At 37.7% G+C, this 16,985-nt stretch overlaps 2 protein-coding genes across 2 annotated transcripts; one reads left to right on the top strand and one right to left on the bottom strand.

Moving 5' to 3' along the window:
• The first annotated feature begins 251 nt into the window (after nt 1-251).
• LOC140758196 (putative disease resistance RPP13-like protein 1) lies at nt 252-3,173 on the top strand. Its single transcript, XM_073094282.1, has one exon. It carries the CDS (start codon nt 252-254, stop codon nt 3,171-3,173), a length of 2,922 nt encoding a protein of 973 aa, XP_072950383.1.
• Nucleotides 3,174-6,608: 3,435 nt separating this feature from the next.
• Nucleotides 6,609-8,895, bottom strand: LOC140758325 (BIIDXI-like protein At5g11420). Its single transcript, XM_073094438.1, has 3 exons — nt 8,799-8,895; nt 7,972-8,496; nt 6,609-7,275 (listed from the first exon to the last, which is right to left on the bottom strand). Exons 1-3 carry the CDS (start codon nt 8,869-8,871, stop codon nt 6,653-6,655), a joined length of 1,221 nt encoding a protein of 406 aa, XP_072950539.1. The 5' UTR covers nt 8,872-8,895; the 3' UTR covers nt 6,609-6,652.
• Nucleotides 8,896-16,985: the final 8,090 nt, after the last annotated feature.

Below are 16,985 nucleotides of genomic sequence, written 5' to 3' on the forward strand. Positions count from 1 at the left end.
CTGATCGAGCTGAGCCGGACTCGAGCTTCACCCGAGCCGAGCTCGAGCTTCCATGATGGATCTGTACCCATCATGGAAGCCATTTTTAAAATATCTATTAGCTGGCATAGCTGCCAAATTGCCATTTAAAAAAACTCCCAACATCAATCGTTGACTCGTGGATGCATCCGCTTCTCTTCTGATCTCTCTCTCTCTCTGATTCTCTTGTTTCACTTTGTGCTCGCCGGAAGGAGATGGAGTCGATCGGAGCGATGGTTGGACATATTTTGATCAGCGAGTTGGTGAAGAGAGCTCGCTCCTTCCTCGGAGGGCAGCACGAGCTGCACTCTGATGTCAAACAAAAGCTGGAAAGGCTGGGGCAACTTCTCCTAGACCTTCAATGTGTTATCCAAGTAACCGAGGGAAGGGGGATTCAAAACCCAGCGATGGTTCAACGGCTGAAGGAGTTCAAGACGTTGGCGTACCAGATAGACAATCTCCTCGACACCTTCGAATACCGAGAGCTTGAATGGAAGTCTTCTTCCCGAATGGTAAAAGGTCTTCGTTATATTGGCAATGTTGCGATTCCCAAACAAGAGTTCGGTGACCTGACGAACGTCGTGAAAAAGTTGGAAATACTTTATTCGCCGGTGAAGAATTTCGTTGAATTGGTAGGTTTGGATCAGCAGTCGCAGCAGCGTAGCATCACCCCCCAGCTTCCCACTGGCACACCGAGGAATAACGAACATAGTTTTGTTGGGCGGAAGGAGGAGAAGGAAAAGATCATCAACTTCTTGCTGAATACGGAGTCGCACAGTACCACAAATGTTCCAGTCCTTCTGATTCTCGGCGCTGGAGGCATCGGGAAGACTGCTCTTGCCCAGGAAGTCTACAATGACGAGAATGTGAAGAGACACTTCTCCCTCAAGATGTGGGTATGTGTCTCTAAAAACTTTGATCTAGGCAGGCTTACAAGAGAAATGCTAAATCAGTTAAACTGTTCTTGTGATTATATTGATGTTGATGATTTAGTTAAATTAAAAGAAATTCTAAAGATGCAGCTAAGCTCAGATAAATTTTTACTCGTGCTCGATAATGTATGGAGTGAGACTCTTATAGAAGTATCCGATATGGTTCGAGCATGCGCTCCACTATGCCATCAAAATGAAGGGAGCAAGATCTTGTTTACCAGCAGGGAAGAGGAGATTGCGGGACTGACAAAACATGAGGAGCTTATTAAATTGAAGGGTCTACGAGATGATGAGTACCGCTCCTTTTTCTTGAAGTGTGCATTTGGCGATGCAAACCTCAGCGAGCATCCGGAATTAGAAGCAATTGGAAAACAAATAGCTTGCAAGCTGAACGGCTCGCCGCTGGCTGCAAAGACAGTGGGTGAATTGTTGAAAGATAAGCTAAGAGAGGATCACTGGAGAAACATTCTTAATAGTGACATATTGGAACAAAAACAGGACAATCACGACATAATGCCAGCTCTCAGACTGAGTTATCTATACTTACCCTTCCAACTAAAGCAGTGTTTTTCGTACTTATGTGTAACTCCTAAAGCCTGGGAGTTGTTCCAAAAGAAAGTGATAGGCATGTGGATGGCACAAAGTATGGTCTGTCATGATGATCATGGGAAGAGAGTCGAGGATGTTGGGGAGGATTACTTTAAAATGTTGATATCCAAGTCATTCTTCCAGAAAACTACGAAGGAGGATGTATATATTTTACATGATCTACTGCATGATTTGGCAGAAAAAACTCACAAAGGTTACAGCTTTAGAATTGAAGATGATCAGGTCAAAGAAATCCCAAGTACTGTACAGCATTTATCTGTCTCAACTAAAAGTCTTGTGAGACTTAAGAAACAATCTGTGCTGAATAATCTACGAACGTTGCTTTTTCTTTACAATAACAATGTCAGTGCTGTTGATGCTGACCTCCGTGATGTGCTCAAACAGCTAGGAAGCATTCGGGTGCTCAGTTTAAGTTACTGTAGCATGGATAAACTACCCTGCGACCTAAGACTCCTATTTCATCTTCGCTACTTGGATCTCTCACACAGTGGTATCAAAGAATTGCCAGACGAAGTAACCAAGCTTTACCTTCTACAGATATTAGATCTTTCAGAACTGGAGTTTGATCGGGTACCGAAAAGGATGAACAAACTGATTAATTTACGAAGCTTGATTTGTTCTGGAAAAATATTGTCAATGATAGCAGGGATAGGAAAAATGGCTCGGCTTCAGGAATTGAAGTGCCCTTTCTCCGTGCAAGTTGTTCCTAGATTTGATATTGGACAGTTAGGAGACCTAGAAGAACTTCGAGGATGTCTTTGTATCAGGAATCTTGAAAACGTGAACAGTGGAGAAAAAGCCAGAGAAGCTAGATTATGTGAGAAAGGGAATCTTGTCGAACTGGTGTTACAGTGGGGATCTGCAGAAAGGAACACCAGCCCTGAGGTGGAGAATGAAATATTAGAAGGCCTCGAACCACATGGAAAACTCAAAAAGCTCTGTATCGATGGCTATAAAGGTACCCGGTCGCCAAGTTGGATGGTTGATATCAATGGACTCACTAATTTGGTAAGTCTTAAGCTAATTGATTGCAAAGCTTGGGAAAACCTTCCACCTCTTGGACAGCTTCTCCAGCTTCAAGTTCTTGAAATAAGTAGGATGCATGCAATAAAAAATATTCATCATGGAATCCATGGTTCTGGCATCTTAAAGAGGTTTCCATCGTTGCAAGAGTTGATATTTGATTTCTTGCCTGAGTGGGAAGTGTGGTCTGCAGATGATATTGAAGTCGACTTGTTTCCTTGCCTCAAGATTCTCCGAATCTCAGACTGCCCAAAACTAACAACAATTCCTCCACTCCCTTCTACCATCCAAAGCCTTGAGCTTCTCAATGTGGGATTGGGCAAGTTCCCAAAATTGCTAACAAAGGCATGGGATTTACCTTCCTCCTCCTCATTACCATCATCTTTAGTTATTTTGACTATCAAAGGGTGTCAACAGCTGCAGTATCCTAGTAAATGGTTAATAGAACAGCATGAGAGTTTAAGAAACTTAGAAGAGTTGACTGTTGATTACTGTGATGAGTTTGCTCCTGAATTGGTGGAAGCAATTGGAATGTTCACTGGTCTCAAGAAATTCTCTGTGGAGGACGGCGGCCTCCTGCTTGAATCCTAGAAAAACCTGGAAAACTCTAGTTGTGGTTGTTGCAGACAAAATAATATTCTTGAAGGATCTCCATGGCCTTCTTTTTTTCCTACCATTGAAGTTGGACAGGTGCCCATCTATTGTCTCTTCCAATTGCACAGGGGCAGCAACATTTGACAACATTTTTTCTTTACGCTAGTATGCAAGTATCTACAATCTCATTTTCTACGCTCTGTTTCCTCTTTCTGCTTGGGTAGTGTTTGCAATTTGCAGTGCTTGTCAGTTTTTTCTTTTGCACAATTAACTTGTAGGATGCTTCGGCACCCAAATTGTTCGAAACCTTTCATTTTGCAATTGTTGCAGTTGACTGTAAACCTTGAATACTGCAGTAATCGTTATTGTTTTGTTTTACTTAGATATCGATTTTGCATGCAAAGAAGGGGACCATCTCCCCATTAACAGGTTAAAAGTTATAATGGATATGATGCAGTACTTTGTCAAGTCGGATTTATTTTCTAAGTCCTAATCAGATTTATTTTTCAACTCCTAGTTAACTTTCTTTTTTAGAGTTATTGTAAAACAAAAGCAATCTTTTGGTTTATTTATATTTCAGTTAATATATTATCAAGTAATTGTATATAGATTAGAACTATAGAGGATTTAAATGACACGAATGTAAGTGTCATGTCCTCTCCCTCTCTCCCACGGCCCCTCTCTCTGCCATACATATCAATCAAGAGTAACAAAATTAACATATGTAAATGCATAACAAGTAAGATAATGTAAGATACCTTGTATCAACTATGATTGGAGAATATCATAATCATGTACATTTTCCTCTACCATGGCCTCTCCCTCTTGTTACATCTTCTTCCTTGGCAAATGCCACACATATTACTCATCGCTGATAGCAGGTGTCTCTACACCTCTCTGATGGACGTCCGCCATGGTGTTTATCTGGAATTCAATAAATATCTTAGTTGATTAGTTATCCGCAATCCTTAATCACCCATCATAATTTTGTTAAATATCTCTAAAAGGTTTATAATTATGATCTCAAAATAATGACCTCCATTATTAGCTGGAGATAATTTCTCTACTAGAATCTCATCAAGTCATTTTTTGGATCTGAGTTACACTGATCTATTTGTGAGGCCATTGACATGAAGCTGCTAAGACTGGCGCAACATCTTATGAAATCGTTGGTCAGCCAATTATTTCGACGAAGGTCAACAAGTAAATATATTAAAAGCATGCTAATGGCTTGATAAAGATGAAATTAACTTCGAGAGGGTAGAAGATCACCGGCGGTTTGTGCTTTCCTATTGGGATAATTTTAGTGTTAAGAATCCTTTTAATCTAATTCCTTTTATCTATTGGGTTCATTTTAGTATTAAGATTGAGTCAAATCAATGTTTTGATTTCCTATTCTATTTTAATATTTTCCTTTTATTTAAGATAGATGATTAGCCATCATGTACAGTCCTAGCCCTTATCTATTTGGGTTTTTCATGTACTACTTTCTCTATAGAAGGGTACGCTAGCTTCTATTTGGGAGGTGAATAACAACTGAAAGTTTAGTTTTGAAGCCATTGACGTGAAGCTTCCTGAACTGGTGCGGCATTGACACGAAGTCGTCGATCGACGGAAGTCCAACTAGTAAAAATAGTAAATGCAAGCTAAAGGCTCGATAAAGATGAGTAGTAACTTCAAGAAATTGCTTCGGCGATGCTCCGACGACCAAATCCAATAATGATGACTTTGACGAGGTAAGAAGGAAGAAAAAGAAGAAGAGGAGAAAGAAAGATGATGGCATGTGATTGAAGCAGAGAGTAAGATTATTTTCTAGGAAAAGAGTATAGGATTAGAACGATATCATTCCCCAATGATTTGACCGGAAAATTCAATCTCTTAATGCCTTATCATTCCCCAATATTTTCTTGGTTTTGGTTCTCTATCTCCCTTGTGCAAAAGCAATATAGTCTAGTCTCTGTGCAAGACTCAGTCAATTAATCCAAGAAAATATTGGATAATTATTCGGTTTGCATTTGCCGTTATTCCCTTTTATTATAATTAGCTTTCAACTGAAGGAAGATAAAGTCGGCAGTATTTATTATCCGATACTTAGTACATTTCCCTTATTATGTGTACTTTCCATTCATGTTCTTGTAAGATCATTTTAAAGTCAGAATAGGTGCTGCAAGTTAATCTTATATTGTTTTGCTAATGTTCTTGTAAAACAAGTTTCCTGTTATTTTTCCAGGTCTTGAGGTACTAATCTCCGTCAAAACCATGGATTCGAGACAGTTAGCTCTTTTGCCGAAATCTAAATTAGTGTAAGCTGTATAATTTTTGACATGGCTTATTGTCCATTGGTGTGATTACTGGAAATGAAACCAGTTGTGATATACTGTGCATCTACTGAATATATACCCACTGTTGTAGATTATGGGAGCACTTTTGCTAGATGAAATAGTGCTCATATGTATGATTATTATCTATAATCAAGTCATCTCAAATTTGTAATACTGTTATTGTTGAAGAAGTTATAGACAGACAATTTGTAGCAAAAAGCATTTCACCTTTCAAATCGGCAGAAATAGGCTTCCTTATTATTGAATAGTAAATTTAGACATTTCTTTTACTGATTTAGATTAATTTACATTTTTTTCTAACCCAACCAAATTGTTTAAAAATTAGAGTATATCTTTTGTATAAGTAATACGGTTATATAGATGATGTATGATGTTTCTTTATTTTATTTTATTTTTTTATCTTAATGTTCATATTGTTAAAAATTACAGCGTGCATTTTGCATAGGCGATGTGTATATATTATAAAAGTGATGCATGATATATATATATTTTTAAATCTTGATATATATATTATTGAAAATTAGAGGGTACATTTTGTATAGGCGATGCATATAAATTTCATATGTAGTGCGTAACGCTTTTTTTTTTAAAAAAAAATCTTAATGTGCATATTATTAAAAATTAGAGCATATATTTTATATAGGCGATGTGTATAAATTATATAGGTAACGCGTGATGTTGTTTTTTATAAAAATTGCAGTGTATATTTTATATAGAATACATATAAATTACATAAGTGATGCATGATCTTTTTTCTAAAATCTCAATACGTATATTGTTAAAAATTAGAGTGTACATTTTGTATAAGCGATACGTATAAATTATATAAGTGATGCGTGATGTTTTTTTAAGACCCGACAGTGTTAGGGCTAAATCAGTAAAAAAAATTTGAAATTGTAATTTGATAATAGGCGACGAGTGCCTATTTTTGCTTATTAGAAAACTAAAATGATTTTTACTACAAATGACCCAACCCACTAAAATAAAATAAAATAAAAGAAGTTAAAAGACAAATAAGACAAACCTGCAAGTAACAAATGTGTAGTCACATTAATCAAACTAGATATTATGATAAGTAAGTTGTATTCAAAAGAATCTCCATAGTTATTGAAATATCAGCTTCAAACATCGAGTTTACTTCACATTGTTGAGAAGCACTGCCAGGAGAGCCAGAGAAGAGAACATAATCCCCGTCTGCAACCTTGCTTTCAATCCACGGGAAGAGTCGAGCATGACCACATTATCGATCATCGGACCGCAGCTCGTGCCATCTTTTGCTTGACTGCCTTTATAGCTGATAAAACCAACGGATGTAACTGGATAGAAGTTGGATATAAAATCTGGATCTGCCTTGAAGTTCATTGAGAAATTGTGAGCAGATCCATTACCATGGCTATGAAAAGTGAAGTTTTGAGTTTTCGATCCTGCATAGCCTGCTAAAATAAATTCTCCAATGCATGAATTATTAGCATCGCCTGCGACGAATGCCAAATGATACGTTGGACCTTCTCGCAATACACGCTTCATTTCAATCCTGGCGAAGTCGGAGATGAGCTCAATTGCAGCATTACCTTCAGGAACATAGAAGTGCTTGGCATCTATGTAGTTCACTATGCCTGTAGGATTCCATTCCTGGAGGGGTGAATTTGGAAAATGGTCACTTGGATTATAAATTTGTTCAAGTATGACTCCAGAAGAAGAGTTGCTCACGAAGGCTGGTCCAGTCTCGAAGCCGCCATTTGAAAGCATGTTGTTGGCTTCAATCCAAGATACAGACGATCAAAACTTTACAACACAAGTAGATCAATGTAATAAATTCTTTCTATTCCTTTTTCTGAGAGAAGTGGAAATTTAATGGTGCTGCTGAGATTTAAATCCAGGTACGTTCATACTCTGTAAGGCCTTTTAATCATCTGAACACCATCACATTGGCAGATTCATGTAATAAGTTGCAAACAGTATTTCAAATGATGTTAAGCAGTACAATTTTCTTTGTAATTCAACCTAATACATCAGCAAGAAAAGACTGCTTCTAGTGATGAACTCCTCTAGAATTGAAATAACTAGTGGAAGTTATAAGAATTCAATGCCATGATCAGAAGTACTTATATGAATTTAGATTTCAATTCTTCTCCATATACTATATATAATAAAACATTCAGGAGTTGGAAGAGTTATCACAAATTCCTAAAGTGTTTTTCTGAATCTCTGAATCCTATTACTGCAGTCAGTCTTTCCAATTCTCTCTTTCTGAACAGAAATACAAGACTTGCTTCATGGTATAACAAACTTGTGATTTCTTAAATTGTTTACCTGTTCAAATTAGTTTCTAACATAGTTATTTTTGCCCTATCCAATTTATATATGCAAGTACATCATTTAACAGTCCTACAACCATATGGTTGTTCTTTTGATTTAATAAGAAAATGATGAAGGACAGAGAAATATCATACCGTAATATCTAGGCGTGCCAATCCTCTTAAGAATTAATGTATCCAAGATAGGTCCGCAGGTGACATTAGGGTCAGATTTTGCTGGTTCGCTACGGATCTCGAGGACTACTGGCTTGTCGTCGCCTAACCAAGTTCCAAGGTAGCAAGCATGGGTCTCCCAAGATTCCGTCTTCCGCCTTCCAACAAGGAATACCGAGCAAGTGGCTTGCCATGGTTGTAGAATTGACACATTAACTGCTGTCGAGGCACTGCAATTATCCCCCATTGGAGCAATTGTGAAGGTCAGGATGTAGTCTGCATACCATGAAGTAGCTTTGATGGTCTGTCTTATAACTCCATTTTGTCCTAAAAGAATGCCATGGCCTTTTCCTGGCAATGAGATGTTAGGGCCTCCAGTGACATAGTACACTGTTCCATTGAAGCTCCAGCCAGGGATGGTGTTGTTCTTAGATAGCAGGATTGGAGCAGTGGAGTTCAGTTTTATGTTTGATGGTGGGGATTCAAAATCTCCATTCTGTAACACAGCTGCATGTACTGAAAAATTTAAATGATCTTGTGATTTCTGGTTTCAAATAACAGTATACATTTCTCCAAGAAACTCTGATATATCTATCAAAAATGCCACCAAAAAGATACAAAGGTTTAAATGAATACTATATAAGTTTAAATTTTAGGTGGTACTTTTGACAAATGCAAGCAAAAGGGGTGGCACTATCTTTCTATTCCTCTATGTTTGGACCATGAAGAATGTTGTGTATGATTATGATATTCTAAACTTTGTATTACTAGAAAACTAGTGATAGATGGAGGAGATGATTGAGATCTACCTGCAGATGCTGCAGTTGTGCATAGCAGTAAGATGACAACTGCCCCAAATAATCCCATAGGAGGAAGAAGCATGAGGAGGTTGGTAGCCCTGGGGATCTCAATTTATTTAAATGTGAAGCTCAGAATTGTGAAGTTGACTTGGAATTATTTAAATTTAGCTTGATGGGTACTGCTACAAGCTAGCAAGCAAGCTCTATCCAAGCCCCCAAAGGGATGGTCAAAGCTTAACTGCAGATCTGGATCTTGTTCTAAATCCGAAACCTCAATTAAATTTGAGTAGAAATGTTTGACCAATGACATTTATAGAAAAGTCCACCTCATTATACTTTCTATCTCCTTGAGTTCTACTGTATTGTCATTGGGCAAATTTAAACACAACGCGAAAAAGCTTCAAAACTGTACCTACCTATAAATATTAAAGTATGTTTTTAAGGCTTGGTAGTTGGAAGAATGTTTATGAGAGTGAGCCACCATTATATTGAGAGTAGTTAAAGTTGTTAAACTCTTTGTAAGTGAGAGATTTACAAAATAAAGAAGATTGTTCCGCCCGTGGATATAGGTACATTGCTGAACCATATAAATATTGTCTCCCTCTCTCTCTATTGTCTCTGTTACTTTCATTTTAAAAATTACTTGCATTAAGGTATTTAATCTATGATTAAAACTTTATTACTATTCTATCACCATTAACACCTCATTGAAGTTTTTCCTAAAACTTGGATTGATTTTCCATCAAAATTCCTCTTTGTTATATTTGGGGGTGAAAGTTTTGCTTTCACTTCCTTCACCTATTGGGTATTTGCACAACAACAGAATCTGTTTCGAAGAATGATATTTGTAGAATTGAAGATGATGAAGATTATACATGGAGGACAATCCCAACTAGTGTTCACCATTTATCTCTTTCTTGCGAAAACAATTTATGTCTTTCTATCGACAATCTTGCCACACTTAAACAGAATGTCGTCTTGCTGAATAACTTGCATGCCTTGATTTTCTTTCTGCCCTTCAAAATATGTCCTGATAAAGATGATGATCTTCATGATGTTTTTAGACAGCGAAAAAGGATTCGAGCCCTTAATTTGCGTTTCTACCCCGTGGGCAGCTTGCCTGATACTCTAAGTAGTCTAATACATTTGTGCTACTTAGATCTCTCTGCCACTCGTATTAGCAGATTGCCAGATGAATTAACTAAAATTTCGTGAGAACCGGAAAAAAAAAATTGAGATTTGGATCTTTGCCCTAATCTTCAATCCTTACCTGAGTTGCAAGATTTGCACTCGCTCTTCACATTGGAGATAGAGGACTGCAGTAATTTCCGATCATTGTGCAGCTTTGAGGGCTTACCACCTTCTCTGTTTATGTTATCAGTACATCGATGCCACCTTGTTTTTAAGGAGTTGTGCAAAGGGCGAGATGGAACTGAACGGTGGACCATTGATCACATTAACCTCATAAGTATCGAATAATCGGCGTGGTTGGTGAACTATAGATTGCCAATTTAATACAATTCATGAGGTATCATCTTATACACTTCCTCCTTTCATCTACGTTCTCTATTCCTCTACTTCAGTTTCTGCCCACATTCTTCGTGTCATCACCCGCATTCTTTCACTGCTCTATTTCTAGTTTTCGACCTATGCCCATATGCAATTAGGTACAGTTTCATTTCAAGTGTTTCTATTTCCCCTGTGTACATATACAGGGTCTAGATATCTACTCTAGCTCTTGTAAAGTTCCACACAATAATTTTGTAGGATGAGCTCCTAGCAACTAGCATTGTTGCAATTGATCTTCTTATTGCATTGTTGCAATAAGGTTATGCTTGCTTCTATCCCTCTTGCTATCAAAATATACTACTATCATCCTCCTTTGCTGCTGTTGTAAAAAAGTCAAGAATGTAGGATTAGCATGTGTTGATGATCTCCGCCATTTCTCTGCAAACATGTATTGCTTCTACAAGAAAAGCTCACTGCGTTGATCATTTCAGGCAACCTTTTTAACTCTGGATTGGACTAACAAGAGGGAGATGCTGCATGCTTTATTTTGGACTCAACTTAAAAGCAGACAGGACTGGATTTATCAAATCTCGCCAAGACACTAGAATTTCTGGAAGTCCGGTGCTGATGATTCATGAATGTATCTCGGATATATTTTATCTTTTGTTTTAAATTTTGGAGTCGGTGTGTTTCTTGTCCAACCATCTGGATTTTTTTGCTGTACAGCAGTATTGTCATATACTTGTGCTTGTTATTCTCATTGTATCCTGAAAACTTATATACTTTACATACTGTACTGATAATTAATTGTTCATGTAAGCTTTTAGCGATCTTGCTTGCATGCCGTTTTAAAATGTAACTTGTGTCTATGAATGCAACAGGCATCACGAGAAATTCATGGCAGTCTCAATGGGTCTCGGGACGACGTAACTAAATTTGAGTGTCAATATTATTTTGAGCAACCCGTTGTGTTCTGGCCAAATTTCATCGTTTAGACCTCGAAAATCATAATTTTGTTATTTTAGAAAAGTTTAATTTTTTTTTAATAATTTTTTGTAGAGATCTCGGATTTGAATGATTTTTTTCAGATTCTGAATCTCCGCCCTTAGGTTAATTTATATTGTTGAAAGACTGTCATCAGGGATCATTGAATATATTACTCTAATTAAGGGTATCCTTGTCATATAATTTATTAATGGTTTATATTTCAATATATAGTTCTCAAGAAAGCAACTAGAAGAGTAGCCACACAAAACTGAGAGAACTTTAAAAGTAATACATTTTAGAGATTTTTACGAATTACACCTTACATTTTGTCTATTTTGTGATTTGCACTTCGTTTTTGGAGATTTTATAACGCGACCCCTCATTTTTTCTATAATGTTTATTTAATACACTAACGTTACTTTAACTAACTGACATTAACCATGTTATATAGTTTATGTGACTCTAGTTCAAATATTACTACAATATCCTTAAAAGTTTCTAACCTAATCTAAATCCCCGTAAAATCCTTATTCCCCAAACTAAATCCTAACCCCACAATATAAATCATCTTATCTATAACTAAACCCTACCTCACAAAATTATATCAAAACCCACAACCTACAAGAATCCTCTAAAATCCCTACCACGTATAAGCCTTAGAAGCTTCCCCCAACTTTACCTATTTTTCTCCATCTTTTCAGCTCAAATCCTTTTTTTCTCCATCTTTTCCCAATTTTTTTTTTCATCTCCCTCTCTATCTTTCAGGTCGCAAGCAACAAAATCAGTTTGGCGTTTAGGGAGCTCTAAGATCTTGATGGCTTAGAGTTTAGAAGCTCTATGATTGGCTTGGCATTTATGTGATGTTCTCCATGATTTGAAAAAAAAAAGCAACAAATATGAATGTTCAAGTTATGAATAAAATTAGAGATAAGTACAAGGATAATTTAAAAATGTTATATAGTGGATTATAACAAAATATTCTTCTTCTGGTATCATTCTGTTTGATTATGGTTATATTAAGTTAACTCAGGGTGTTAAATGAACATTATAAAGAAAATGAGATATCGCGTTATAAAATCCCTATAGACGGAGTGCCAATTATAAAAATCTCTAAATTTTAATAAGTGATTGAATTTCTCTCTCTTAATCCAAAGATTAAAATTTTATAATCATCTAAAAAATTAATAGGATGTACCGAGCTGAAGTACTTGTCATCATCTTATGCGTTAGGATTCGGCAAACGCAAAATAAAGTCCTTTGATTTAGGACCCTACAAAACCAAATGCTTCGATAAGAGCCACTAATATCTAATATCTAATTTCTCTCTCCTAATTCAAATGTTAAAATTATATAATCGTATAAAAAATTAATTGGATGTACTGATTAAAATAACCCGAGGTATCCATCACTCTTATGCGGCCCATTTTTATCCCTTTGAGTTAGGACTAAATAAGTGAAATCTCTTGTAAGCCCTAATCTTGGGCCGTTTTCTTTCTCTCTTCTTTATGAATCTGATTTAGTTGATCCAACTTGAACTCCATCAGAATCACCAACGAGTAGGTCTCCTCAGAAATAGTGGGCCTTAGGGCCTTGACCTCAGCTTGAGTGTCAAGCCTGAGTCCACTGATGAATGTGCTCTTTAGGGCCGAGCCTGACTAGTTGGTGACTTGATTACAAATCCGTTCAAACTCCTATCGATAACCCCGAACTATTGTTAACTAAGTAAGTTTTGTCAATACTGCCTAGATGAAACACTCGCCACCAAATACTCATGTCTCTCACGTGAGGTAGAACTCACGTGGTTTTCACGTGACCTGTTGATTAAGGTTTTTACACAATAATAAGATAAAGACCCCGCATTTTGATACATTTAGTTAGGATATTTTCTTATTACATTAATTATTTATTTTTATTAAAATAAAATTCCTGTAGGTCGCATTCGAACGCGGAAGAGGTTGCGTTCGAACGCCCTTGCGAATACCTGCATTAGGTTCGCAAAAACAGAGAAGGCAAAATGTGCGTTCGAACGTTCGAACGCGTGAACACCTGTATCACGTTCGCACATACAAAAAACGTCTTTTGTTCGTTCGAACGCGATTGGGCGCGTTCGAACGCGATCGACAGGAATCTTCTAGAATTAGGGTTAATAATTGTATTTTGACTTGTTGGCTAGCCTCTGTAAATGTGTGGATGGTAGCTAAAATCATTATGCTATTGGATTATTAATTTCTTGCCTCCTATCTTCTCTCTATTCTCTCTACCGTAATCTTCCTCCTCCCTCGTCACTAACCTTCCACCTCTACCGTTGGCAATGTCTCTACTAACTTCTAATCTCCCTCGTCTGTTGAGTCTTTCCTCTTCATTGAGATCTCGACCACTTCTTCCCCTTCATCCTTATCCTTTAAACAACGTCAACCATCCACCCTCATCTCCATTATCATCCATAACCCTAACATCCACTCCACCCGTCACCACCACCATCATCCGCACTATATCATACTTTCGCCTAGTTATAGTTTGAATCTGTGAAGGGCGTAAATACGAAAAACGTAGATCAGGGAGTTATGGATCGATTTCACTTAGTTTCGTAATGTTCTAACTACGGGAGAATATTTGGTGAATATTTTTCCTCGATCACACAGACTGCTTCCTACAATAAATTCATATCTTGAAGGAATCGTTCCGTAGCCTTATCATTGGTATCAGGGCCTATCTTTTGGTACCGTGGAACCCATCACATTTCTACAAATAATACAACAAAAAAATCTAAAATACTATAGGCCACAACAAACTCCAAAATACATATCCATACACATTAAATAGGGTAAATACCTACGTATCGCAATGAAATAGATAAAAGAGGCTATGAGCAACTTTTCACCGGTTCCTTCATGGACTCGAGGCCACTAATGTGAAAACATTTCCACCGAAGGTGGTGAGCACAAAGCCTAGTAAGTAAGGGTGAAAACGGGTCGGATTAAGTCCGACCCGTCTATCCGATCCGGATCCGGATACAGATACAGATAGGGGTGTAATAAAATGTCCGGATACGGATAGTCTATCAGAAAAAATTCGGATTCGGATACGGATACGGGTATAGCTAATGTTATCGGTTTCGGATTCGGATAACGGATATCCATTTAACCGATTATATAAATACCCAACCCCAAACCACTTATCTACCCTAACCCTTCCCTGTCCATCTCTTATCCAATCGATAGCCGCCTCCACCTCCACAACCCAAAATCTCTCCTCGCCATCATCTCTCCGGCCTTTCCGTCGTCATCACCACTCCGTCGCAGCGTCACCAAGCTCTGCCTCCTATGGTCCTCTCTCCTCGAGCTTGGCGTCACCAAGCTCCGCCTCCTGCGGTCCTCCCTCCTCGAGCTCGTCATCACCAAGGGTCCATTGCAGCACTATTGGCTTAGAACTCCATTGCGAGCAAGGGTCTGTTGCACTATTACTCTGGCTACTACAGTTTTCTAGCGATCTCCCATTATAATAGTTGCAATCTGCAATCTGTGTGCTAGAGATGGTATGAAAATTATTTCTTGTTATCTAATATACTCATATACTGCTTTATTACTGGATCAATGATTTACACTATTACTTATAGATTGTTGAATTTGACTAGATCAAATTAGATTCTAGGAGAGATCTTAGAGAAACAGGCTTGAGATGGTATTTGGAAGATATGAAATAATTTTCTCTGTCATGATAAATAGCATCTTTCTTAAGCTCAGACATTATAGATATTATTTGGGTATTACCTTTAAGTTCTAACCGGATATTCATGAAAACAAACAACAAAATATTCTTAAATTATATAAGCAATATTCCACCTTTTTGTGTGCTGTCAGGTGTGGCTGACATAGTGGGAAGACGATTTGGAAGGGAAAAGCTCCCATACAACCCTAATAAGTCCTATATCGGCACCATGTTACTTGCTGGTTTCATAGCATTAGTTGGGTAAGCAAACAGACTAAGCAGATCATTTATTTCACTGCAGCTGCTTTTAAGACCTGAGATTTCAATAACTAACATGGATACATGGCTTCAAATTAGGAGAAAATGGCAGCTATGTAGTGCCCACTACAAATGGCAGATTGACCTCAAGGGTTAAAAGAACTAGTGAGGCAAATCTCTCCAGATTGACTTTAGAAGATCGTCAATGTTTGTGTTTTCTGCTTTGCCTCCTGATTCACTTTGGAGGCTGTGCAGAAATGAAGAATATATATGTTAGAAGACCAAATTGCATGATTTCTTCTCTATTACGTCTTTTTAAAGAATTCATATATGTTGTTTTTGTCACAACCATTTATTTTCTTATTGTTCTTATCACTGTGTCCAGTAAATATTACATTCTTTTCTATGGTTTAAAATTATCTGATCTGTATCCGAAAATTATCCGTATCCGAAAATTATCTGATCTGTAATGCATCCATGCAACATGTCTATCATGTCCATATCTACAACTCATATATACTAATAAAAGGAATACATAATATGTATCATTTAAACTATCAAATCATTTCTCCCATACTCCCACTAAGCTATAGTCATAAATTATCATTATATACTCATCGAGCTATCCACCATATCATGACACATGCTCATAAACCATCTCATATATCGAGGAGGAATAGACATCTAGCGGTAATATCGCTCATATATGTTTAGACTAAGGACCCCAATCGTAAACCCATATCTCCAGCTCTACAATTCATCACCGCTCACAGCAGGATAGTCAAGAGCCCTCAACTCATCAATGGACGCCATGACTCTACGTCATTGAGTACCACTAGGTCTAAGACTCCTACCTCCTAATCATAGTTTCATATCACCAGTGTCTAGTCTTTGATAAGGCAGTGTGATCGCTTGAATGCCACTCAAGCTAAAGACCTCAGGCGTAGACCGTTGATCTTACAGACACTATACAATGAACTCTATCCTTAACCCTGGGTTGAGTTAGTGAGGGGCACTACCTAGTCAGAACTTAACTATGTGGTAATATGTGCAAGTAGTGCAATGATTAACATCATCAATCATATGACATGTATATCAAAGTTATCATACTTAGGTATGCACCAATAATTCATAAATAACTATAAAGCAGTAAAGTAAGATCAACTGGCGCAAGACAAGCACACTCGTCGGCAATCAAGATAGGAACCATCGGAGAGATTTGGCGCCACTCACTAAATTCTGTGGTTAATAAGATTTGTGAGGAAAGAGTCAATATTCGCCCGCGAAGCCTTTATTCCCCTTTGATGGACGTCCCCATCAGCACCCCTATTTCTGACAATCGTGGGAACTGGAAGATTTCAACACTGTTCAAGAGGTATATGAAAAAAATGGTGGGAGAGACCTCTATGTTCCCGAGATTGAGCTTTAAGTAAATAAGCGGGGCAACGGAAGGCTAACTCTATCTCTCAATTGCCTATCCTGTGCTCGAGAGCTAGCTCGACCAGCCCTTGATTGACGAATGATTGGCAGGGGGAGGGGAGGTAATTTGAGGAAGACTTAAACCACCCTTTTTGGAAGCATTGAAATCCCGACCAACCCTTCTCTTCTTTTCTTTGCCTTACTCGACCACAAGGGAAAGATCCTGATTTTTGGCCCGCTCTTAATGAGCCGAAGAGAAGTGCATGAAATGGTGGGATACTATAACCTAGGTCCCTAAACTTGGACGGCCGGCCT

The sequence above is a fragment of the Typha angustifolia genome, chromosome 3 (genome assembly GCF_048772165.1).
Source record: "Typha angustifolia cultivar Huaian chromosome 3, ASM4877216v1, whole genome shotgun sequence".
Taxonomy (NCBI): domain Eukaryota; kingdom Viridiplantae; phylum Streptophyta; class Magnoliopsida; order Poales; family Typhaceae; genus Typha; species Typha angustifolia.

Bases quoted from the DNA above. Each gene is read 5' to 3' on its own strand.
- LOC140758196 (XM_073094282.1), top strand. From the start codon at position 252: ATGGTTGGACATATTTTGATCAGCGAGTTGGTGAAGAGAGCTCGCTCC.
- LOC140758325 (XM_073094438.1), bottom strand. From the start codon at position 8,871: ATGCTTCTTCCTCCTATGGGATTATTTGGGGCAGTTGTCATCTTACTG. The intron at 8,497-8,798 runs GTAGATCTCAAT...CAGTACATGCAG, and splicing joins CACAACTGCAGCATCTGCAG to CTGTGTTACAGAATGGAGAT. The intron at 7,276-7,971 runs GTATGATATTTC...CTTGGATTGAAG, and splicing joins TGGCACGCCTAGATATTACG to CCAACAACATGCTTTCAAAT.